At 38.4% G+C, this 25,256-nt stretch overlaps 1 protein-coding gene across 2 annotated transcripts in view; it reads left to right on the top strand.

Annotated features, from left to right (window-relative positions):
- The first annotated feature begins 202 nt into the window (after positions 1–202).
- The window catches only part of ERAP2 (endoplasmic reticulum aminopeptidase 2), a 42,506-nt gene continuing 17,452 nt past the window's right edge, over positions 203–25,256 (top strand). Inside the window, exons 1-11 of one of the 2 annotated variants that reach the window (XM_035014931.1) lie at positions 203–266; positions 3,494–4,188; positions 7,743–7,881; positions 11,605–11,739; positions 13,348–13,468; positions 15,775–15,929; positions 18,948–19,061; positions 19,908–20,039; positions 20,288–20,419; positions 23,427–23,492; positions 24,701–24,876. In XM_035014931.1, coding sequence (XP_034870822.1) covers positions 3,635–4,188; positions 7,743–7,881; positions 11,605–11,739; positions 13,348–13,468; positions 15,775–15,929; positions 18,948–19,061; positions 19,908–20,039; positions 20,288–20,419; positions 23,427–23,492; positions 24,701–24,876 — 1,724 coding nt within the window. In that variant the 5' untranslated portion in view covers positions 203–266; positions 3,494–3,634. Of the gene's footprint in view, positions 267–2,156; positions 2,176–3,493; positions 4,189–7,742; positions 7,882–11,604; positions 11,740–13,347; positions 13,469–15,774; positions 15,930–18,947; positions 19,062–19,907; positions 20,040–20,287; positions 20,420–23,426; positions 23,493–24,700; positions 24,877–25,256 lie in introns of those variants that run through there. The other variant, XM_035014934.1, reaches the window with a different exon arrangement.

The raw sequence follows: 25,256 nt of genomic DNA on the forward strand, positions 1-25,256 counted from the left end.
CAAAAGGACTTCGTAACAAACTGGAGAGGGGCAGAATCAAAACAATTATATGGTCCAATCACAGATGATGGAGGAGGGCTTGAAGCAGGGCTGAGTCTTGTGCTTTTTGTACTAAAGCTCTTGTCCTAAGCCCCATTCGTCTATATTATAACGAACCAGCCAGTGCTGTAATTAGTAAGTATGCCAAGTTCCGGGTCTTACAGGAACAGAAAGTGAAATCAAAAGTAAATTCTCTTTCATTCAAATCTGCAACTGCGTGGATTAAGGTAACACATCAACATTTCTCTTCAATTTTTCTTAAAACTCAGAACTTTTCAGTGAGAATAATTCTGGGAACTTAAGGTATAAAACTGCTGTAGTGAGGAGATCTTGTCATGTAAGGTGAGGCTCTGGGGAAAGGGGGTGAATCTGGCCCTGCTGCCTCGGAATGTATGTGAGGTTAAGGTTGGGACTTAAGAACCCTTCTGCTTTACTGACTCACCCTCTTCCGGAGATCTTTTAGCCTTTCCCAAACATTTGCTGCCCATCTTGGATCCCAGGATTTGTTCAATGACATGCTATTGAATATAAAGGAAAGACCCCTAGACTAAGGGTCAAGGGCTGTATTTTCGTCCCAGTTTTGCTTGAAACTTGCCATGTGATTTTGGGAAAATCACTTCCCCTCAGTTTCTTTATCAGGACACCAAAGACATACTAGCTAGCCTTTCAAGTCCTTACTAGATCTAAAGCTAAATTCTATATGAATATGAAGAAATAAGACATTTCTCTTCAGTCTTACCAGTAAAATACAGCTTTCTTGGAGTGTGTCTGCTACAGGTGGGGACAGAAATAATCCTTAATCTATGCCAGAGAATTCAAGTAATAATAATCACAATAATAATTTAATATTTAACATTATGTGCTTTGTATATGCTATATGTGCTTTGTATATGCTAATTGTGGTGCTATGACAAATTCTTCGCATGAATTATTTCTCTTTTTTTAAAAGATTTTATTTATTTATTTGAGAGAGAGAGAGAGAGCACAGAGGCAGTGGGAGAAGCAGACTCCCCGCTGAGTGGAGAGCCCGATGCGGGGCTGGATCCCAGAACCCTGAGATCGTGACCTGAGCCAAAGGCAGACATTTAACTGACTGAGCCACCCAGGCGCCCCTCATTTAATCTTCCTAAATTGAGGATGGTATGATTCATACACTGTTTTATAAGATGAGGAAACTTATGCCCAAAAAATAAGAAAATTTGCCCAAAATCATATCAGTAAGCATGCTGGAACTAGTATTAGAATCCAAGCACTCTGATTCTCAAGCCTATCAGCTATCAAATAAGCAATTTTTCAAACATTTTCATTTTTCAAACATTCAGAAATTTAAGCAAATACACCAATTGTGGTTTTGTGTGTCAGAGGTTCTTGGAACACTGAGGTTTGGTAGCCATAAATTTTTTTCAGATTTATTTATTTGAGAGAGAGAAAAGAGAGAAAGAGCACCCAGGAGGAGGGGCAGAGGAAGAGGGAGAGAGAATCTCCAGCAGACTCCTCACTGAGCGTGGAGCTTGATGTGGGGCTCAATCTCAAAACCCCGAGATCATGACCTGAGCTGAAACCAAGAGTTAGACGCTCAACAGACTGAACCACCCAGGCGCCCCTAGCCGTAATTTAATGCTTATCTGAAAAAGATAGAAGTGTCATTATTTTTTTAATTAAAAAAATCTTCCCCAGCTTTATTGAGATATAATTGACATTATAACATTGTGTAAATTTAAAGTGTACAACACCTTGGGCGCCTGGGTGGCTCAGTCAGTTAAGCATCTGCCTTTGGCTCAGGTCATGATCCCAGGGTCCTGGGATGGAGCTCTGCATTAGGCTCCACACTCAGTGGGGAGCCTGCTTCTCCCTCTCCCTCTGCTGCTCCTCCTGCTTGTGCTCTCTATGTCTCGGTTAAATAAATAAATAAATAAATAAATAAATAAATAAATAAATAAAATCTTAAAAAAAAGGAAGGTAAAGTGTACAACACCTTGATTTGATACATTTATATATTGCAAAATGACTACCTCCATAGCATTAGCTAACACCTCTGTCCCATCTCATAATTACCACTTCTTTTTTGTGGTGAGAAAGTTACGAATCTACTCTTTCGTGAGGACATTGAGAATCTATTCAACATTCAAGTGCAAGGTACAGTATGATTATCTATAATCACCATGCTGTACATTAGATCCCTAGAACTTGTTAAATCTTCTGATTGGAAGTTCATACCCATTTCCCCCACTGCACAACTCCTGGTAACTGCCACTCCACTGTGTTTCTCTGAGTTCAGCTTTTTTAGATTTCACGCATACATGATATATCATATTTATTTGTCTTTCTCTGTCTGACTTATTTCACTTAGCATGATGTCCTCAAGTTCCATCCATGTTATTGCAAATGGCAGGGTTTCCTTTTATCTCATATCCGAATAACATCCCACTGCAGGCGTATATACCACATCACCTCTATTTGTTCATCCATTGATGGACCCTTAGGTTGTGTCCTTGTCTTGGCTTTGAAATGCCTTATTTTACCATTCTTCTTCTTGTTCTTTTAACAATACCTGCTTGTCTGCAGTAATATTACAAATTGGAAAATCAAAGTAACTGTTGGGATGATTAATTCTAAAGAGCTTGCTAATGAAAAAGAAAGAAAGGAAACCATTCATGGGCTGAGTTGGAGCTGGGAGGAGGTAAGTAGAGGCAGGTGGCAGGGTGAGAGTCAGAGCTGAATCACCTAAACTAATAGTATTGTTTGTCCTCACTTTATGTTTTGTTATTTTACCCTTCTAATGAGAAAAAAATCATCTTAGTTCTATTTAGAAGCAGTAAATTCAGTTTGATTTAATTGCATTTTCAAAGGTAGCCTAAGACGAAGAACATCAAAACAATTTTTTAAATATTCTCACTAAGAATATTATAAACTCAGTTTTATTTCTATAGCTTTGGTATATTGGAAATATACCTTGACCAGCATCCTTTCCAGCAACAGCCATAGAATAAGGCCATTCAGATGATGTTATTCATTGAAAGAGGTGAAGTTGAATGCCATTAATAATTAAACCTGGTATCCAAAGAATATAGTTTCTTTGTGACTCAAAACAAAATAGAAACCACCTGTGCAGCTTATTTTCAGGTGTCCAGGATTCAGCCAGAATGATGTAGCCAAATGTTAAAAACATTTAACATGCAATGAATTTACATACCTGCCTGATGTTCATTGCATAGGAATGCAGAGGGAATTCTATACATGTAATTTTAAGGCAGAGTCCTTTCATTTGGCCTCTACAGGATTTTTTGTAATAACCAAATGATAGCTCAATTTCCACTTTATTGTGTGGTTATTTGGCTTGATTCTATGAAAGCAGGTTTTCTCCATTCACATATATACTTTTATTTTTTAAGGATTTATTTATTAATTGAATTCATTTTCTACATGCTATGAATGTTTTTTTTTTTCCTTCTAGATCAAATCCACTTATTGAAACATATCATTCAGATCCTGTGTGACGTAACTGGAGCTGGTACAGTGCTGTAGAGAATTATGAGACTTAGCCTGGGTATTAATTTGTCTTCTACAGAATAGATTTAGTATCCATTCTTCTGCAATGGCTAATCCATGCAGAAAACTGCTATTTAATATTTACATGGGATTTTACTGCTCAATCATCATGCCCAAAATGTGCATTTGTTCTCAGTTTTCAATGTCATCTACTGATCCATTCAATAAGGACCCTAGGGCTTTCCCCATAGCCACCAATGGGGAACCGTTTCCTTGGAACAAGCTGAGGCTCCCCAGCATGATAATTCCCCTCCACTATGACCTTTTGGTCCATCCAAATCTCACCTCGTTGGACTTCGTTGGTTTTGAGAAGATTGAAGTCTTGGTCAGAGATGCCACTCAATTTATCATCTTGCACAGCAAAGACCTTGAAGTCATGAATGTCATCCTTCAATCAGAGGAAGATTTGAGATACAGGAAACCAGGAAAAAAGCTGAACGTTTTGAGTTATCCTGCTCATCAACAAATTGCACTGTTGGTTCCAGAGAAACTAATGGCTGATTTGAGATACTCTGTGGCTATCAACTTCCAGGCCAAGTTAGCCAATGGTTTTGAAGGGTTTTATAGAAGCACATACAGAACTCGTGGTGGTAAAACAAGGTAAGACATCGCTCTAGCTGTTTAGTCTTTAGTGATACTTTCCTTATGGGTTACATCTCTTTGCCAGGAGCACATTTCAGCAGTCATTTATGAAAAGCTCAATAAACCATGGAAACTTAGAAGAAGAAGCTCTGCTATTTCTTAAGGAAATTTCAGTCAAGATGAGAACACAGAATGCAGAGGCATAAACAACTAGAGGGAGAATGACTAGGAGAAGAGAGCAGTATGTGACTGTGTTGAGACAGATATGTTGTTGTGCTAGGGGGAAGGATGGTCATGACACAGAAAGCTGAGATACGGAAGACTTCTCAAAGGAGGTGAGTCTTGATCTGAGACCAGAAGGAAACACAAGTAAGATTTGGGTTGAGAGAAAGGAAGTGAAAGTGTGTATACATTACCCAAGAAACAGCATGACTCAAATCCAGGAGGCAGGAACAAGTCTGTTTGGAGAATTGAGAAATATGATCAATTTAATGAACTCCCATTTATTGAGCACTTGCTAAGGTATGTGGGAAGAGACAACCAGGTCAAGAAAATAAATTAAATGGACAAGGTAAATGATAAATGCTATGAAGGAAATAAAATGAGGTGCTGTAATAGAAAGAAAGTGTAGCTGGGGATTGGAACTCATTGATCTAAGTGGTCAGGAAAGTCCTTGCTAAGAAGATGCATTTAAACTGAAAATAATATTATTTGAAAAAAGGAGAAAATCATGAGGACATCTTTGGGTAGAGTATCTCCAGACAAGGGAACAGCAAGTGTGAAGGTTCTGAGGTTGGGCTGACTGACTAGCATGGCTTGAGGACAGTGACAAAGGAGATAAATAGAGTAGAAAAGGGTCAGATCAGGCAAAGACTTTGAGCCTCTTGTACGGAGTTTAGGCTTTTCCTCCAGTGCGGTGGGGATTCATCAGGAAGTTCTGATCTGATGTATGCTCCATAAAGCTCGAGTGTATGTTGTGAGTACATTACAGAGAGGGGAACACAGAGGACAGTAATCACTTAGGAGGTCATTGCAGTGGTGTGGGCAAGAAATGAGGGTGGCTTGGGCAGTGCTTATGGAGTGAAGTGATTGAACGTGGCATTTGTTTTGGAGGGTAAAACAGACAGAATTTTCTGACAGTTATGTGAAATTAGAGAAAGAGAGGAATCAGTGATTCTTCATAGAGTGGATGCTTTGGTTGTCCAGGGCCAGGGCCCATCTGGGAGGGTTTCAGTGCTTTCCCACTTTTGATCTGTGACACTCAACTGTCAGTTAGAGAAACCCAGATACAATGGTTTAACCACATGAGGGGGCCATTATTTTCTCATGCAAGAAGAAGTCTAGAAACAGGACAGGCCAGGTTTGCTACGGCACTCTTCAGTGCTATCCAGGACCCAGGCAGCTTCTATCTTTCTGCTCAGCACCCTTGGAATATGGCTTTCCTCCTAATACAAAATGATTTCTGTACCTCTAGGCATCAAGTTCACATTGTAGGCAGAAGAAGGGGGAAGTGAGGGGAGAGAAAAAGACAAAAAGAAACATTCCAACTGAGGGTTTTACAAAGTTTTCCTACCCAATGAATTCAGTCAGGCCAGAATGAGTTGCAAGGGACTCTGAGAGGTGATTCTTTTATCTGGACACATTGTCTTCTTGAGTAAAATCAGGATTCCACTGGAATTGAAGAAGGGGAATGAGTAGGTGACTTAAGCAATGTCTGCTACATTATCTCTTCTTTCCCACCTTAGGTGATCTCACTACCCTCTGAGGACTCGTGTGCCCCCTGCCCCCAGGCCTCAGTGGTCTGTAGGAGAGCACTTCCCCAAGCCCATGTCTTTGCCCCTCCCTTTGGGACATTTCTCTCATTGCAGCCTCAGTTCTTAAGGGTCTGTTCTCAGCCAGCACAGTACTAGATAGGGAATTTATCATCAGCTTCTCACTAACAACATGTGACCAGTCATGGCTTTTTTTCATTTTCTCAAGTGACAAAGACTCCACCGCAAGGAAATACCTTTTAAGGATATAATTTTGGGAGACGTGGGAAACTGGAGAGGGAGATTTTTTTCTTTGAGTAAAGCTGGAGGACTTTTCAACATGTCTCCCATAACTAACTTCAGGCTATTTCTGACTCTTCTTGTGATTAAGTAGCTCTCTTCATCCTCAGTTACACAGTAGATCTAACACATAGGATGATTCGCAGCACAGTGTCAATAGACTCATGGATCTCTTTCTCTCTTTCTCTTCCTCCCTCTCTCTCTCTCTCTCTCACACACACACACACACACACACACACACACACACACACACACCTTAACCTAAAATATAAAAATAATCCAGTCAACAATAGCTCTTTGAGAAGCAAGAAGTCACTACTTTACATGCAGAGCTAAAATTAATTGTGCAAGTAGCAGAAAAAAATATTAATTTTTTTACTTTCCTACTGTAGACTTACTATAAACAAAATTTCACATTTGTGAAAAGTTATTCCAGGTATGTGGAATTCCTTTATACTTCTAGTAGCTGCTACCAAATCCAAATAAGGCCTGAAGTTCCAAGCAAATCAAATCATCCCAATCCCCAGCCTCATTTTCCAATCTATATTATAAAAGCAAAGTAAATTGACAAAATTAGCCTGGCAGTCCCTTCTGTTTTTTTTTTCCCTCCTGGCCCTTCCCACCCTTTATCTGACTCTAGAGATTTTTTATTCTCCCCTCCTTCTCCAATAAAAGTCTGCACTCCAGGTTTGTTTCTTAATTGAAGCTTTAAGTCCAAAGAATAAATCTGTAATTATACAATTTCAGGCATTATCAAGGTGATGGGGTATAGAGATTTGTCAGAATGTCTATGTACCTATTATAGTCTCAGGACTGGAGCTACTTGGCTGGCAAGCAGAGAAAGCTAGAAGTTCCTGGGAGTTAGGTCCCCCAGGATGTACAAAATATGAAATCCTAGCTCAGGGGAAAACTTAAAGGTATAATTTCCATTCCAGAGCTCCCCAGATATCAGACTGAAGCTGGATCCAGCCTGGCTTTTTCTTCTATCCTATCCTGCTTCTTCACTCTTTCCCTACCTCCTTAACATCTCCTGGAGGCATGTTTTTAATAAAACAGGGTCTGCTTTCTGAGAACACAACCTAAGACATCACTCACATTCACAAGTATTCAAATCTCCAACTGAAGCCCCCTCCTGAGAGATGGTACTTAACTACTAATATCCGAGTCAGTTTTGGCATCAAATTGACTGGGCATACCTATCTCATTTAGTAGCTAAGGAACCTGGTAAGGTTACTCAGATTTTCTGAGTCTCAATATCCTTGCCTACTATGAATATGAAAGAGGTCATAGAAGCAGAGTGCCCAGCACTGTGCATTATTCATGACTGGCAGGTACTAAACAAAATTTTACCCTTGTTTTATTTAAAAAGACATCCTAGATTCACTAAGATTATAGTTTGAGAAGTCTGAGAAGTCAAATATATCACCTCCAGGTTTGATAAGCTGTGTTCTGAAGGTATAGTTCATTTCTTTTCTTGATTTCACTTGTGAAATTCTGGCCGGTGGTTTCTTCATTTCACAGAATAATTGCAGTAACAGATTTTGAGCCAACTGAAGCCCGGATGGCTTTCCCTTGCTTTGATGAACCATTGTTTAAAGCCAACTTTTCCATCAAGATAAGAAGAGAAAGTGGACACATTGCACTCTCCAACATGCCAAAGGTATTGTCACTTGCAGAAACTTCAGGGGAATCATTCTCAAGTTGAGCTTTGGTCTTTGTTGTATTTTTTTTTTTTTAACATTTCTTGTTTTCAATATTTAAGCCATTAATTTGTTTTCTCCATCTACATATTATATAATAACCCCAATCCTTCTAGATTTTAACATCATTCTGGTTGGGGCATTGTTATACCAGAAGTTTAAAAAAAAAACCGTGATTTATATTTGATTTGTATTCATATGGAAACAATGTTCTTTTTCATTCTGTGTTACTTGGCCAATGATGAAATTCAAAACCACACAGAGCAGCACTTCTCAAACTTTAATGTTGAGATGAATCATCTGAGGATCTTGTTAAAATTTAGATTCTGATTCGGCTTGGCACCAGTGAAGATCAAAGTTCTGCCTTTTTAACAAGCTCTCGGGTGATACCACTGCGGCTGGTCCAGACTCCACATGTAGAGTGGGAAGGATCTAGAGAACCCTGCTTGGGCTCCACCTTGGAAATTCTGCTCTAGTGGTCTCTGATGAAACTTAGAAGTCCCCCCCTTTTTTTTAAGTTCCATGGGTAATTCTTAAAATTATCTGTGAAAATCATCTATGATAGTTATACACTTTTTTAACTGAAAGAGACATTTGAACCCTTTATTTGCACTCAAAATTCAGAGACTCTGAAAGATACCACTGACTGCGGGCCTCATTTGATATTTCCTCACTAATGATGTCCTTGCCATTTGTGATGTTGGACAAAATATAAAATATTTCCCAATTGCCACTTGGAAAGTGAGACAAAAATAGAGGCTCTTCTGATCGTGCTTCAGCAAAATGAGCATCCCAGAAAGCAGCTGGGCCATCATAAGCCAGCAAGGGGCCCTACCCCATTTTTCTCTCTGCCTTCCACAGTGACCAGCCTCTGTGGTTGAAGGAGAGAAATGAGTCGATAACACGAGACACTGAATTTCCCTAGATTTCTGTTTCATGCTGGTAAAGGTATTTGCTCTGATATATTGGCAGAGCAGATCAGCGGGAAAAGTGACAATACTCCACGTGACACATACCCTAGTTTTTCCTTGATCACCCAGACAGCAATTCAATTAGCCTACTCATTTCCGGGTAAAAATGATCCTCTACTTGAACTTCAAGTCTGCTTTCTAACTGTATGTTCATTTAAGGGCAGTTCAGTCTCTTTCCCAGCAGCTTTATATTAATGTCATTTTTCATATGAATAATCATGGAGGGTAAAATAAAGATATAATTATTTTAAAGCCTTTTCATTAAAATGTGATACAAACATAATTGTGGTTTCATTATATTAGAATTTAAATTTTTTTTAAGATTTTTATTTATTTATTTGACAGAGAGAGAGACAGCGAGAGAAGGAACACAAGCAGGGGGAGTGGGAGAGGGAGAGGGAGAAGCAGGCTCTCCGCTGAGCAGGGAGCCCAATGCAGGGCTCAATCCCAGGACCCTGGGATCATGACCTGAGCTGAAGGCAGACGCTTAACCACCTGAGCCACCCAGTTACCCCAGAATTTTTTTTATCTTAGAAATCTCCAGCAACTTCTCATATTTAAGACAAATTAGTGCATATTTAAAAAATATTTTATACAATCCTTGAATATTTGCATTGCCTCAACTGACTTGTCCAGTTCTCCGGATCATACCTTTCCAGCAAATACTGGCTCCACTGTCTGCTTCTCACTGACATGCCCAATCCAGGATTTTGTGGTTGACCAAAAAAGGACAATTGAAGTCATGCTACAATCTTACTCTCTGGACAATCGCTGCAACAATTAAGCTGGGCTATGGATTGGTGAGAAACAACACATACTAAGTTCTCAGTCTGCTCAGTTAATACAAGATTTAAGGGAAGTGAGGTAGCCAGACAAGTACTAGGGAAGGCAGCATATCTTTGGGACATTTTTTTGTCCCCTTCATTTCTTAAAGGAACACACACCTGCTGGCGATACTTGCTATGTAAGGAAAGTCCGGCCAATATTGAGAAACAGCTAAATCCTTGTCTAGCAACAAGTGTTCTGTACTTGGAGATTACATCATCATCCTGGAAGACCGTACACTAACACTCCATGCACTTCCATTTAAGGCAATGTTAATCTACATGGTTCGCTCCAGGTTCCAGAATAAAACTCAGCCTCCGTGTGCTACATCTTCATGGGGGGGGGGGGGCAGCGGGGGAGAGAAATCAGAGGGAACCCCAACCGTCTCCTAACCACTCCTGCCACCAGTGTCTAGTGTCAGAGACTCTCGTCCCCCCAGTGTCCCACAGCCTTCCTCCTCCTCCCCTCTCTCCTCTAACACACTTGACTAACTGGTTTTTTACTGAGTTTGGTCATAAGACTACAGTCAAAATGCCCTCTCCCTGGCCTCTACCATAATCCTTGCCTCTGGTAGAAGTATGTGCTCATAGAATTCTGGTTGAATCAGATCCCTAAAAAAGAGATTGTTGTTCTACAGAGTTAACTTGTAGGATATATATATGTAAGGCGCAGTCCTATATATACTGCTACCTTTCTCAAAGTATTGGTCAGTGTCTTCTACTTTATTAAAACTTAGGACCTCATTTTTTTATAGAATTCTCTAGAATCAAATACTGTAGAATTAAATAGCACAAACATTTGTCATTTAAGTAGGCTAGACAGTTTCTGGTAATACTTCAAGCTATTTTCTCTTGCCAAGGCAAACTGCAATCTTATCCAAACAGATAAAACATGCCTGACAATCCCTGGTTAGTGCTGTTGAAGCCTGATGCCTTGAAAGGGATGTTGGGAGGGGAAAGCTAGTCTATAGAGTTGTTACCAATTTGAAGAAAGTGGTATTTTCAGATTACTGGATCTGTATCCATTCAGTATTTTGGGGCATTGTACCATGGTGGAAACCATCTCTGGGACAAGCTATCCTGAGCAAATAAAGATAAAATTTGGTAATTACTCAGTGAATTTGATAGATGTGGCTGACCAGTCTGTAGGCTTAAAACTTCTTACTTCTTCCGTAGATAGGCAGAAGCTTAAATTACTAATGACCTCCTTGGCCTGCCTGCTTTCATTGCTGAATCGATGAAGCAAAGATAAAATAAGACTATGACTCAAGCTGTCACACAGCGAGTGAAAGAATGAGCAATGTCTCTGGAGTCACACGGTCACATCCACATCTTGGTCTTCCTGTGGAACTAGCCACGTGATCTTGGGCAGTTCAGTTAACATTTCTGAGACTCTCTTTCCTCACCTGTGAAATAACACCTACCTCACACATAAATAAAAAGAGGACTAAAAGATAATGAAAATTATCTCACACAGTTTTGTGTCCCATTTCCTTCTGCAACAGAGATCTATTATATAACAAACAAAGGGAAAGGAGACATTCTTTGATATTTTTGCTTACAAGTGCAGAACTTGAATTTATGCCAGTGTTGGAGATTACTGCATTTCAAGAAAGTAGAAATATCTAAAATATTTTTATGCTTTCAAGCAACAAAATAAGATTTGGCATCATTTTGGGATCTCACAGGTGGTACATGATGTCTTAGAGGAAGTCTAGGGGTAAAAGAAAAAAAGGGAGGAGAGGTCACAGAATATTATGACAGGCCATTGATCTCCTCTAATGTCATCAAGTGGCCTTCAAAGTGTCAGGACCTTCACCAACTTAAATCATAGGCATTGTTGTAAAATATTCCAATTTACAAATACTATTTTTTTCCCTTCCTGTAGGTTAAGACAATTGAACTTGAAGGAGGCCTCTTAGAAGATCATTTTGAAACTACGGTAAAAATGAGTACATACCTTGTAGCTTATATAGTTTGTGATTTCAACTCTGTGAGTGGCACCAGCTCCTCAGGCGTCAAGGTAAGACTGGGTTCTAATTTTATACACTGTCCTGAGAGCAACAAGCTTTTATTTTCTTACACTTTTTTTTTCTTGTTATCAAAGTATCATGCTTATTTCACAAAATAGACAAAAAATAAAATAAATTACTCATAAATCCCACCATCAAGATATAATTACTGATAATATTAGTGTAAGTTTTCAAGTATTTTCTGTATGTATGTCAGTATATGAGAGTGTATACAATAACTGTGTATACCTTTTACAAAATAATCTTTAAGATTATTTAACTCTATATTCACCATAATATGCCATAAGAACTGAATGCCGTTGAATTTTTCTATAATATTTTTATTACATTTTATGGAATTTCCTATAATATTATGTTAATAATTGCTTAGTGTTAGACTGCATGGAAGTACCAAAAGAAATTTTAATCAGCATCTTATTTTAGGACATTCACATTGTTTCCAATTGTTTTCTATAACTTTTTTCCCTCAATGAGAGGTACTTCATACTTTTTAGAGTCTTCATTATTTGAAAAAATTTACAATACCCAATGGGTAGCTTACAGAGTTTTGCAAATATCAGTAGGGACATCATCATCATCTCCTTACCCTGAAGAACCAAATATAGACATACAAACATTCAAAGAACCCTAAAATAATGCTCATGAAAAACAGTTATAAAATAGCTATTTCAATTTATATACATATTATACTTACAGATATGTAGATATATGTTATGAGTAATGCATCTAGATACATAACACAGCAGCTCTGCACCCAGAGTCTGCATAGATAACAGACATATGAAAGGCCTGATGGTACTTAACTTCAGGAGGGCATATTCCAGTCAGCTTCCTGGGTTTCACATCCCAGCTCTGACTTGGAGCAAGTTACTTAATTCCCATGTGTTTCCATCTTTTCATAAGGTTGTTGAGAGGATTCAATTAGATTTCACATGTACATATTTAGCACTGTGCCTGATAAGCCATCAAAAAATGGTAACTATTAATATATGCTTCCTATAAAAGTTCTGAGGAACTTCAGGTAATTCAGAGCATGAAAGCAGATCATAAAATGAAAGTAGCACCATACTTGAAACCCAATAAAAGTGGAATGTAATTTTATCTTTTTCCATTCAGTGTTATATACTTGTGGGAGAGTAAAGGAACATATTGGGGGATTTTTGAGTTTAAAGTCAACTAGACGAGAAGGTAGATCCAATAAATTTTGAAGGCTTTCCAACTCATACTCCTATGTTTTATCTGACTTGTGCTGGTGAACACAATTCTGGAAGACTGGCCCTCAAGTGCTAGAATGCATAATAGTGATGAGCTCAAGTGGGCTCTCATGATACAGTGGATTCATATAGCTTGAAATTTACAGATTAGCACCTAGGGAATGGGTTATAACAAGAGACACAGGGTTGTTTATAATTTTTAAGACTGATTTTTGTTTAATACTTTATGGAACATCTTATCCCCATCAAAAACATGCTTAATTGTATTACAGTAATTTCTTGAAAAATGTAGTCTACCTTTCTTTGAGTGAGGGTTGTTAGGAATGGAATTGTGCCAAGGATTTGTGACATTCAAAGACCACTTCTTCTGATCAACATTTCCAGGTGTCCGTCTATGCATCCCCAGATAAATGGAGTCAAACACATTATGCTTTGGAAGCATCATTAAAGCTACTTGATTTTTATGAAAATTACTTTGATATCAACTATCCACTCCCCAAACTGGGTAGGTTCAAATTCCATGTCATTGTATTTATTTTTGCTTATAGACCTTGCTTTGATTTTTTTTTTTTGTCTTTATATGTGATTTAAATGAGTACTGAAGAGGTTCAGTTAGCCCAAGAAGCAATAATTTGTACCTCAGAGATGGTTCTTGAGTGTAGAAAAGAAAGTATTTATGAGAAGTCTGAGTAGTGTGGATCATTTTATTCTTTTATCAGGTTCACATTAAAATAGCTGCATCGCATGTTAGATTTAATTGGATGAATTTTCCAGAGCATACAACTTGTTTCTATGCCATATTTATACAAGACCAGCAATCTTTTATAACATTTGCCGAAGACTTACGTAAATGGCTGAAAATTGTCCCTCTGTTTATAGTGCATTTGAAGTTGGAAGATAAGAATGTGGCACAGATTTAAAAATAAAAGAAGACTTGGAGGAAATAGATGATTTGATGTGATAGTAGTAGATCTTTACATAGGAAGATACACACAGTCTATCTTGGTTTTAATTTTCTATCTTAAAAAATAAAAGTTATGATTTTAATAATGTTGCAGAACACATTAAACCATGACTTAGGTTTCATAACATATGTAGATTGGTTTTTAGAATTTCTGACAGTGACCAACTTTTTTTTCCCTTGGGGACATTAAAACATACTCCCTATCATGTCTTTGCTCCTCTTTACCCCCAACATCTGTGCCATTTTTCCTTAGAGGAGGTATAAGAGACCATCGAAAGACTTATCCAGGGGCTTATTCTTATAGTTCCTAAGTCTCAGTGCTTTATTATAGTGCAGATTCTATATGCTTTTTAGTATAGATATGCTAAATTTACCATAATCCATTGTCCTCTATGTCAAAAGTCAAGGAAAGATCTAATAACCATCAACAATCTTACGTTGCTCTTGAACAATGCAACCTTGAAGATCATATGAAATGTATTTTTTTTTTAAGATTTTATTTATTTGAGAGAGAGAGAGAGAGCATGTGCGGGCACAAACAGGGAGAGGCAGGGAGGGAGAGAGGAAGGGGGCAGCAGACTCCCTGCTGAGCAAGGAGCCGACATGACACGGGGTTCAATCCCAGGACCCTGGGATCATGACCAGAGCTGAAGGCAGACGCTTAACTGACTGAGCCACCCAGGTGCCCCTATGAAATGTATTTTTAAAAACTGAAAAGAAGGGTGCAGTTTAAGAAAAATTAAACCAGATATAAGTATCTCTAATGACTATGGGAAATTATCCAACTTATATAAAATCATCACTGCAATTTACAAAAGGAATTATTCCCACATTTGAAGTACTAATGAATACTAATCTTTATTAGTGCTAATTTACTTTCGATTGTCTTATTAAGTATTTGTTTTTATCCACTAGAATTAACCAGTATTAATTCCAGACAATGTAATCGTAAGCCAAGTGACTTGGTTCATTTCAACTTAAAAAAATTACTTTTCTTTTTAATCAAACAGTACTTTTTCCAAAATGGCCTAGCAGAGTAAAAAGTAAAAATTCCGAGATTAAATATTAGCCAGGAATTTTCTAACTTGCATGACATCAATGGCAAATGGTATACATACACACACACACACACAGATATATTCTAAATTAATATACAGTATACCTGAGTTGCTTAAAGATAATTAAATTTCACTTTTTTCCCCTCAAGACTTTGTTAAGAGGTAGAGAAAATATCAATGTTGAAAAGGAAATTGAGGTCAGAAATAATTGATGCCCACAGCTTTTTTCCTCTACTGCCTTTTCCTCTACTTGCTCATAATAGAGGCCATACATTCTTTAAATATTAATTGAAACATTGACAATAGAGATTGCTCCTAAAAGATGTTTTCCTGAAATTAAAATCCTATATTGTTCTCTTTTTTATAGAAATGAGTTCATTATATGTTTTGATGAATCTCAAACATACTAGAAGTTATTTGATACTTTTCAATGCTTTTGAGTAGTATTAATATAAAATACAATATGAGTGTTTTTAAAGAAATCATTTTCTTAGCACTAATGCACCCAAGGTATTTGTTGAGTTTAGCACATTTAGAAACAAATGGTTAAATATCAGCAGGTTACTTCAGCTACAACCAAAAGTGTATTGATAGAATTAGTGCTGCTTAATAATGGGTGCTGATTATTTTCAGTGCAACTACAAGACCCCACGTCAATGTTACAATAGTCTTGACCTTTTCAGAAAGTCTGCTTATACATGAAAGGATCACAATGTATTTGGGGGGAAGCAAATCCCTTTTCTGGTGCACAAGCCATAATGATCAAATATGGTTGTTCTTATTTCTTAGATCTAATTGCCATTCCTGACTTTGAGTCTGGAGCCATGGAAAATTGGGGCCTCATCACATATGAAGAGACATCACTGCTCTTTGATACTAAGACTTCTTCTGCTTCTGATCAACTATGGGTCACCAAAGTCATAGCCCATGAACTAGCACACCAGGTACCTGACTGTCATGACATTCTCTTAGAATCAATCCAAAAAGGCATTGTACAGGTCACCAGTGGGCTTCCTGAAACAACATAAAATTATATCCTCTTACCCTTAGGGGGGACCTTGGAGACTATCAAACCAAGCACAGTATGTCAAGTAGCAGAGATCTCAATCTCTAGATCACAATCTCTAGACAGGAGTTTTATCACAAGAGAAGTGGCCACTGTATCCTCTAAAACTCTTCAAGGCAAAGCCTTCTGATGTATTTTAGTAAGAAAGGTATGGATTATGCAGATGGATAGGGCACAGAATTGGAAACCATACAAGGAAAGATTTCTATTAAAAAATATTTCTCTGTATACTCCCTAGTCTAGGGCATAATCAATCTCCCTTCAGTTGGAACATGTCATTATATGGCCATAGCGAGTACTTCAAGTCCAAGTACTTATGGGCTGCTGACCCTAGACACATTACCTAACTCTCTAAACTTTAATGTCTTCATCTATAAAATTAAATTAATAATAGTTCCTCCTTCTTGAAACTGCTGTGAAGAATTACAGATAAGTGTCTGTGCCTGTCACACTCAATAAGTGTGAGTTATTGGTGATGGCAGCAATGATCTCTGCTACTGCTATCATTTCCTGCAGGCTAAGATTTCCAAGGCCTATCTATCACACTGTATTAGATGCAAATATGGTACTGTAAAACTAACTCTGTAGATATCATAGACTATTTCCACTCTATTTCATTTCTGAAAATCCCTAGTAACACAGTGAATTGTTAAGGGCCCCAGAAATTCTCTTTCACCACGTAGACAAATATCATTTTATTGTATTTACTAGAAGCTAGTAATATCTTATTTTTCATTTTTAACTTTATCCCTTATCATTATTATAATAGTAAGTTGGATTTTATTTAAGCAGTGAACTAAGTGCCCAATTACACAGGAACCATGCTCAGCACTGTACTCGAAGAACATATGTGTGGCTTCCTCTGGTTTAGAATCTCCCCACTGGCTCATTTCAGGGCTTTTGATCACTAGTCACTGGTAGCTCTAAAGCACTTGACTGAATCTGGGGATTTCTAATCTTTCTACTGAATGTTTATAGGGAAAATGTTGGAGAACTCTACCTCTGAGACTCCTCTGGCCCTCCTTTTATAGCTTCTCTTTCATGGAGATGCAGAGTCTGGGGCTGAAGCAGCCGGCAGAAGTGGAATTTTTGTCTTGACTATTTTGTCTCCCCCATTGATCTCAATACGACCATTTACTCCAACAAAGACTCCCAATGCCAACTGAGTGGGTCAGGAGTCCATAGCATGCCATACCAAGTACCCAAGATGAAGCCCTTCTCCACCTCCCCAGCCTCATCTCTTACCAACACCGTAAGCTTTAGCTATCCTAGACTGTCTGCCATTTCTGAATGTGCCAGGCTGTGTTGCTCCCCTGTGCTTTTGCTCCTGCTACTTAATCTGCCTAGAGCACACACTATTCCCAACATACCTGAGGGCCCTTTGCAAGACTCAAGAAACTAATCCTTTCTTAACTAACTTACGCACTTTCCCAGAAGAACTTATTTTTAACTCCTGGAATCCTCTCTATCCTTTGTGCAGGCATTGATCATAGCACCATAATGTTTTATTGCATTTATCTATCAGTTGACGTCCATCATTTGAATTGGGGCAGAGGCTGTATTATATATATCTTTATATTTCTAACATATGGCATGTTGCCAGGAATGTAGTAGATTCTCAATAGATATTTATTGAATGAATGAATAAACCACTCTTACTAACTGGTGAAGTTACCAAAATTAGCTCAACTTGTATTTTTCGTATTCATCACTTCTCAAAATAAGGAAACACCTCCCATCCTTTCTCACAGATGCCCTCAGGAAGATTGGTGCCCGCTTGTAAAATGATCTGAGGGTTGTCAGAAAAGAAATAGAGCTTAAACAGTTGCTAGAAGCTACACATCTAGCTATAACTATAAGAAGTCTCTTTTGAATCTTAGAGTCTTTTTGTTTAATTTCCCATCCCTCTGGAGATTGCAACCCTGAAACAGATAAATTAGATGGATAATATTGGGCATATAGGCTAAATAATATACAAAAGTACATGAAAAAGTAGTAATGCTTAAAACCAGTGTTACAGATCAAATATAGGTCAAAGGTAAATTGCTATTTAGATTTCCTTTTGCATCCTGTTAATTTTATTTATGTATATTTAAAATCTCAGAACTTTATTCACTTCAGTGTCCAGGTTAATCCCTGGAAGGAAGTCAGAGCAAAAGTTAACAACTAAATTCCCTCATCAGTAATACTATGTAGCAATCAGAGTCCTAGAATTCTTATGATTCTCTTAAATACCTGCTACTTAATATAAAGAAGTGAACTCACCGAAGATATTTTGGTTTATATTTCTCCTAAGACCATCACCATAAATCAAGGACAAGGTGAGATTGTACTTACCCCATAAAAGGTTTTATTTTCTTCCTTAATATTAAATCTAATAGCTAGGAAATGTTGGGAGAGTAAAATGGAAGTTGGAGAGTTGGGGACTACAAGGACACAAAAGAAAGAAAAGTAAAAAAAGAAGCAAAAATGTGGTGGTGAGAAGAGAAGGCAAAGAAATCAGTAGAAGGAAGTTGTACAGAGAAAAAAAGGTAACAGAGAGTGGAAAGGCCTTAACCACTGAAAGAAGGAAGTTAGCATCCATTGTATTTTTTGCTACAGTTAATAATTTTTTATGTTTGTTTAATTTCTTTTCTTAAGATTTATTTATTTATTTAAGAGAGAGAGAGAGAGAGAGTGCGCATGTGCAAGAGCTGGGAGGAAGGGCAGAGGAAGAGAGAAAATCTCAAACAGACTCCCCGATGAGTGCAGAGCAGAGCAGAATGTGGGGCCCCAACTCACAACTCTGAGATTTTGACCTGAGCTGCAATCACAAGTCCCATGTTCAACCAACTGAGCCACCCAGGTGCCCCAATATTTGTTTAATTTCTAATAACATTGAGTCTTTGCTTCCTAGTGGTTTGGCAACCTGGTTACAATGGAGTGGTGGAATGATATTTGGCTCAATGAAGGTTTTGCAACATACATGGAACTCATCTCTGTTAATGCCACATATCCAGAGCTACAATCTGTAAGTTTACAATTTTGTATGTCATACCACATACACAATTCAGCCCATAACATAAATCTCTCACCCAAAAATCTATGGACAGAGAGCTCAAATAGCACAAATATACAGCTGTGTATGTGAGGTGAGAGAAAAGAAAATCGCTGTCCATATACAATGATATAGGACAAAATGGTGCCCATAGCTAGAGATCCTGTGGAGAGTTCTTGGCATGTCACCTGAAAATTAAGCATAACTGGGGCATGCTCCTCTAGAATTTTCAAAAGGCCTATTCACTTCCCCAAAATGTATGAAAAGATTTTTTTCAAACACGTCTTTTTCTTTAGGCATAAAGAGTCTAAACACTACCTATCAAGGTGGTTTGTAATGGTTACTTAGCTCTTTGGGGTAGGCATTTGGTCCAGTATGGTACAGACAGACATGGATTCAGAGTCAGGATCTTCATATTTGCTATGTGTTGAATCCATGGTGTAATCCCAAAGCTTCATATATTCTCACTTCTAAAGTGCACATAATGCATCTACTTTGCAGGGTGTTGACAGGATCACAGATGATAGATGTAAGGTCCTGGCACATAGCAAATGTTCACTAAATGGGAACCATTTTTTTTCTCTATCCAAGGGCCTGGTACATGGTAAACATTCAAACAATGTCTGAAGGAATGTTGGATTTATACCTTTATGAAGTAGAGAATGGGTGGCAGGGGAATATAGATGGGGAAAGAAACTTACAATCAATTGTAAGAAATATTGTTTGACTACTTCTACGAATATCTTCCTAAGCCTACTGTGTTTTCTTTTGCTTTGAAAGTTTCAAACTGAAAGTGAAAAAAATTTTTTCCCTCTTTAGGATGATGCTTTTTTGGATGTGTGTTTTGCAGTAATTAAAAAAGATTCGTTAAATTCATCCCGTCCTATCTCCAATCAAGCAGAAACTCCTACTCAGATAGCGGAAATGTTTGATGCAGTTTCCTATAACAAGGTAGTAACTGCTGTGGGCAGGTGGGAGCTCTGCTTTCAGGAGAAATATAACAAGGCTTGTAAGATCAGCAGTTGAACTTAATTGGTTGCAGGTTACCACCACTTGTTCTATGTTTCTTGTATTTGATGTTCATTTTTCAGACATTACGCATGTTCCATAAGATTTAAGCTTCCTTTAAAAACAAATCATACAACCTTTTTCTTTATCTTCTTTTTTTGTTTGTTGTCTTTCTTTCTTTATTTTTTAAGGGAGCTTGTATTTTGAATATGCTCAAGGATTTTCTGAATGAGGAGAAATTCCACAAAGGAATTATTTACTACTTAAAGAGGTTCAGTTATGGAAATGCTAAAAATGATGATTTGTGGAGCAGTCTGTCAAATGTAAGTCATATACTGGGTAACAGAAACTGTTGTTGAGCCTAAAATGTAACAGGCTAATTGTGAAGGTTTATAAATAGTTGTACTGTCAGCCAACCAATATCTCTTCCACTTTCTACACTGCCAGGGTCCATAGAAGGCAACATGTTCCTTTTCCCTCTGGCACCACACTAAACCAGGATGCCACCCATCATGGGATAGTCACAGGCCTCTGATATCTGGTCTCCTTCTCTTTGGTTCCCTTCTATAGTTAAACTGATACTTTTATCTCCCCATTTTCCAAAATCTTTAATGACTTTGTAATTCCTGCCATGAATATCTAATCTTCCCTGCCCAAATTTTAAGGTTGAACTCTACCTTCTCAACTTTATTGCCCAGCAGCTATTCTCCATTGCATGAGACACATCTTCTCCCTCAGAGGAAGAAATCCTACTCAATCCTTATGTCATCACGTTTTTGTTTTGAGGGCTCTTGCTACCTGAAATGCACTTTTTTTCTTGCCATCCATCTTTTGAGTTCTAGCTGAGATTTTACCTCCTCCTTACAGACTACTCCACCCCTCAGTGTTTTGCCTTTCTGCTCAATACCTAGAAGCGCATTTATGAATCTGTTCTACACAGTGACATTCTCTTTTATTAGTTTATAATGGTTCAGTAATAACAATGGTGAGACTAATAAAATTTGCTTAAGAACAAGAATCATATCTATTCTTTTTTTTAATGCCACAGCACCTAGCATTGTGATTAATAAACAATTAATTGTTAATTAGGGAACTCTTGGTCTCTTTGTCATTGGGATTCATGTAGTATAATAGGTAAAACAAAGAAAACATGCAGTCAACTCAGAGGATTCTAATAATTATTAAAATATTCTTAAATTTTCAACTGTGAGTAAAATAATCTTTCACAGAATTATTGGACTGGCAGGGCTCATACAGGTAGACAAACCCTAAGCCATTGTAGACAGAAGGGGTCCTCTCTTCCTTATAAGCACTTATGGCCCGGGGACAGTCATAATATTGTTCAATATTTACATAGCACGTAATAGTTTAAAATGATATTTCAAGTGCATTATCTCATTTGATTTTTTTAATGCTCTTATAAAGTCTGAACCCTCGTGGTCTAATAATTTATGTGTGATTTTGTAGTCAAAGTCATTAAACATTTTTTCAACATAGCTCAAATCTTTTGTTCACATTTCTTGAAAATCATAAAAGGGACTGAAATACACAGTCCTTAATACAACCTATATAAGTGCTCTTTATCCGTTTCCATCACCTCCTGCTGACAATCTAGATGCTCTCTCTCCAGAGTCCTCCTAAACTTCTCAACAAGCCTCACATTGCTTTTCTCTCTCATCCCTCACTTTCCCCCTCTCATTTGCTTTGTGTGTGTGTGTGTGTGTGTGTGTGTGTGTGTGTGTAGACATTAACCTTGCCTTTCTTCAACAAGGAACAATCTGTCTTTGGTGTGCATAGTGGGTATTGGGGGGATATTAAAGGAGAAATTTGGCCAACAATTGCAGGATTCTTTTAGGCCAACTGTGAATATTCCTATGTTAATTTTTGTCATATCATGCTTATTAGCTATCTCAAGAAGAAGGTAGGCATTCTTGCCCCATTTTATAGGTGGGAAAAATAATACTGAGGGAGAGATTGGCGCCAAGGTTATATATACACCATGCCATGATGGAACCAGTACTTGAGATCTACCTTCTGATTCCAAGTTCAGTATTTATTTTCTTAATTACATCACAGCTTCTTCCTAGTTATCAGGAAAGTCTCCCATCTAACCTTTCCCTAAAGGTCCTCAGGTCTAGTTGACCACTTTCTTTTTTTTTTTTTTTTAAAGATTTTATTTATTAAAAAAAAAAAGATTTTATTTATTTATTTGAGACAGAGAGAATGAGAGAGATAGAGAGCACATGAGAGGGGGGAGGGTCAGAGGGAGAAGCAGGCTCCCTGCCGAGCAGGAAGCCCGATGCGGGACTCGATCCCGGGACTCCAGGATCATGACCTGAGCCGAAGGCAGTCGCTTAACCAACTGAGCCACCCAGGCGCCCTAGTTGACCACTTTCTGATGCCAACTGAAACTGTGGTATGAAAATGATAAATTCCTGTAAATATCTTACTCAGCACTGTGTCATGTAACATCATTTCTAATACATGTCAATAGCAAATTGGGAATTAGAGGAATTCTTTGTTGTTATTTTTCATAAAATCATTTAAAAGCATTTGAGAGCCTTGAAAAGTGTGTTATTTTTCCATTTATAGTTCCCCTTAAGCATTAAGTCTTAGTTATTTAAGGGTTGATTGACAAGTGGTTGATTTGCTTAGGTCTCATTTTAATTCTGAATTCAAAAGTTATTATTCTCTTTATATGCTACTGTGGTAGTCATTGGGAATGCCCAGGTAAGCAAAGGCATTCCCTCTCCCCAATCAAGGGATTTGTGATACAGTAGGAGAAGGTTAGTACTAGACACAGTTGCCTAAATGCTAAACAGGGGCATGAGTAGGATGCCCAATAAAAGAATAAAGTAGGACCTTTCCCAGAGGAAAGAGAAGAAATGAAAGAAAAATTCAACAAACTAATTTTTAAAACAGTTATTCTACTACATTGTACTTCTTTAGAAAACTTGAAATATATGCGTGTATATATATGTATACACACATATATAAATTTAATTGATCTAGACAGACATGGTAAGGAGCATAGCAATTCATGAAAATGAAAAAAAAAGGCAAAAAAAAGGCATCTTTGCAGTGACTATAGGAAATCCACAAAAATTACTTTTTGTTTTATGTATGTAAGTAAGTTTGTGGATTTCCTATGGTCACTACAGAGATGCTTTTTTTTTTTTTTTCCATTTTCATGAATTGCTGTGCTCCATACCATGTCTGGATCAATTAAATTTTCATACAGCTATTAAATGTCTACATTCATGTCTAATATGCATGTTTAGCCAACTATCAGTACCCAAATGGTGGTGTTCTTCCATTCTTGTTTTATAGAGCTGTCTAGGTGATTTTACATCTGGTGAATTTTGTTATTCTGATTCCAAGATGACAAGCAATACAGTAAGTATAAAGAAACTTATAGAGTAGAAGAGGTCTGGGGCATCACATACCCAAAGTGAGTATGTAGATGAGCCTAACTGTCTCTTTATTTTTTTAAAGATTTATTTATTTATTAGAGAGAGAGAGTGCTAGAGTGGGGGGAGGGGCAGAGGGAGAGAATCTTCAAGCAGGCTCCCCATTCAGGGGGGAGCCTGACGTGGGGCTCCATCCGATCCCCTGACCCAAGAGATCATGACCTGAGCTGAAACCAAGAGTTGGACATTTAACTGACTGAGCCACCCAGGTGCCCCATCAACTGTCCCTTTAAATAACTGGAAAGGAAGAGAGTTCCACAATTTTCCTTGAAACAAAGTTGACTGAAAAAGGAATGTTCAGGCCATTTAGGGGGATGATGCTGTTACTACTATATTTTTGTTGTTATAATTCAGCTTTCCCACAACCCCACTGCTAGCTAAAAATATCTCAGCTCAGAATTCCTCTGCGTGGTTAGAGGATGCATTGGCATCCTCCAGGCTCAGAAAGATGCCAAAGCAAGTATGTTAGGTTTGGAAATATAGTGAATGGTTTTCTTGAGGTCCCATCTTTTTGTTTACTTCTGGGAAGTTAGTGGACCACTTTAGTAGAGAAGAAAGAAAAGTCACCATGAAAGAAAAGGGGAACTCTTTTTAAATAGAGTCACGGTAATCCCATAAATTGTAGTTTTTAAAGGAAGATTCAGCATAATCCAGTGGTCAGAAATCCATAACAGAAGCTAGGAAGCTAGAGGTTTTGTTCTCCATTCAATAGACATGTATTGATATAGTTCTTTTGGAATATTTAACGCTCCCCTAAAGATAGACATTTCTCTCCTAAACACCTCCACTCCACTGTTCTTAGAATGGAGAGGTGGGTTTTTGTTTTTCCTGTTTTGTTTTTTTGTGTTTTGTTTTGTTTTGTTTTTTAAATGGAGCAGGGGGGAGGCTCCAGGCTCAAGCAAGGCCTTCCTCTGGGACTTTGCCACCACATGTTAACCCTCTAGCTGCCGCACACATCCCTCCTTCAGTTAACTTGCAGAGAGCTGCGCTGGGGCAGCCCTGCTCCCGTTCCAGCCCCTAGGTGACAGCGGGAAGCCTCCCCTCTTCCTCCTCAAGCCTGGTTTCTGGCATCCAAGGAGATCTGCGTTTCTGCTCTCCTCTGTCTCGAGTCACCAAAGTCACTTGTCATTTCAGCTCGCCTTCCTGGGGGAAAACGTGGAGGTCAAGGAGATGATGACGACGTGGACTCAGCAGAAAGGAATCGCCCTGGTGGTGGTTACACGAGAAGGGCGTTCCCTCAGGCTGCAGCAGGAGCGCTTCCTGAGCGGTGTTTTCAAAGAGGACCCTGAATGGAGGGCCCTGCAGGAGAGGTGGCTGCTTTTCTTCTCTTCGCCTGGGTCACTTCATCTCAGCTTGCTCCTTGTTCCATTAGCTTTCTTTCAGTTTCTCTGGCAACGTGGTGGATGCTCTTTCTACACGGGAATCAGAGGCCCGAGCTAGCGAGCCTTGACAACAGACTTAAGGAGCTTCGGGCGGGCCCCGACGGCCTTGCCGCGCAGCTCTGCTCTTAGTAATTCCGCAGCAGCCGCTCAGCTCTGATGCAGAGCGCGGTCAGTTTATATTTCTCTTGAAATATGTCCTACTCTTTTCCATCCTCGATTTCTGGGGCCTCATAGTTGTGTGACTAGCGCATACCTAGAAAGTGTTAGGACAGCTACCCGTCTTATCAGAAGAGAGAATATATCCCCTA

This window comes from Mirounga leonina, unplaced genomic scaffold (genome assembly GCF_011800145.1).
Source record: "Mirounga leonina isolate KUSES-001 unplaced genomic scaffold, KU_Mleo_1.0 Mir_168, whole genome shotgun sequence".
Lineage (NCBI taxonomy): Eukaryota > Metazoa > Chordata > Mammalia > Carnivora > Phocidae > Mirounga > Mirounga leonina.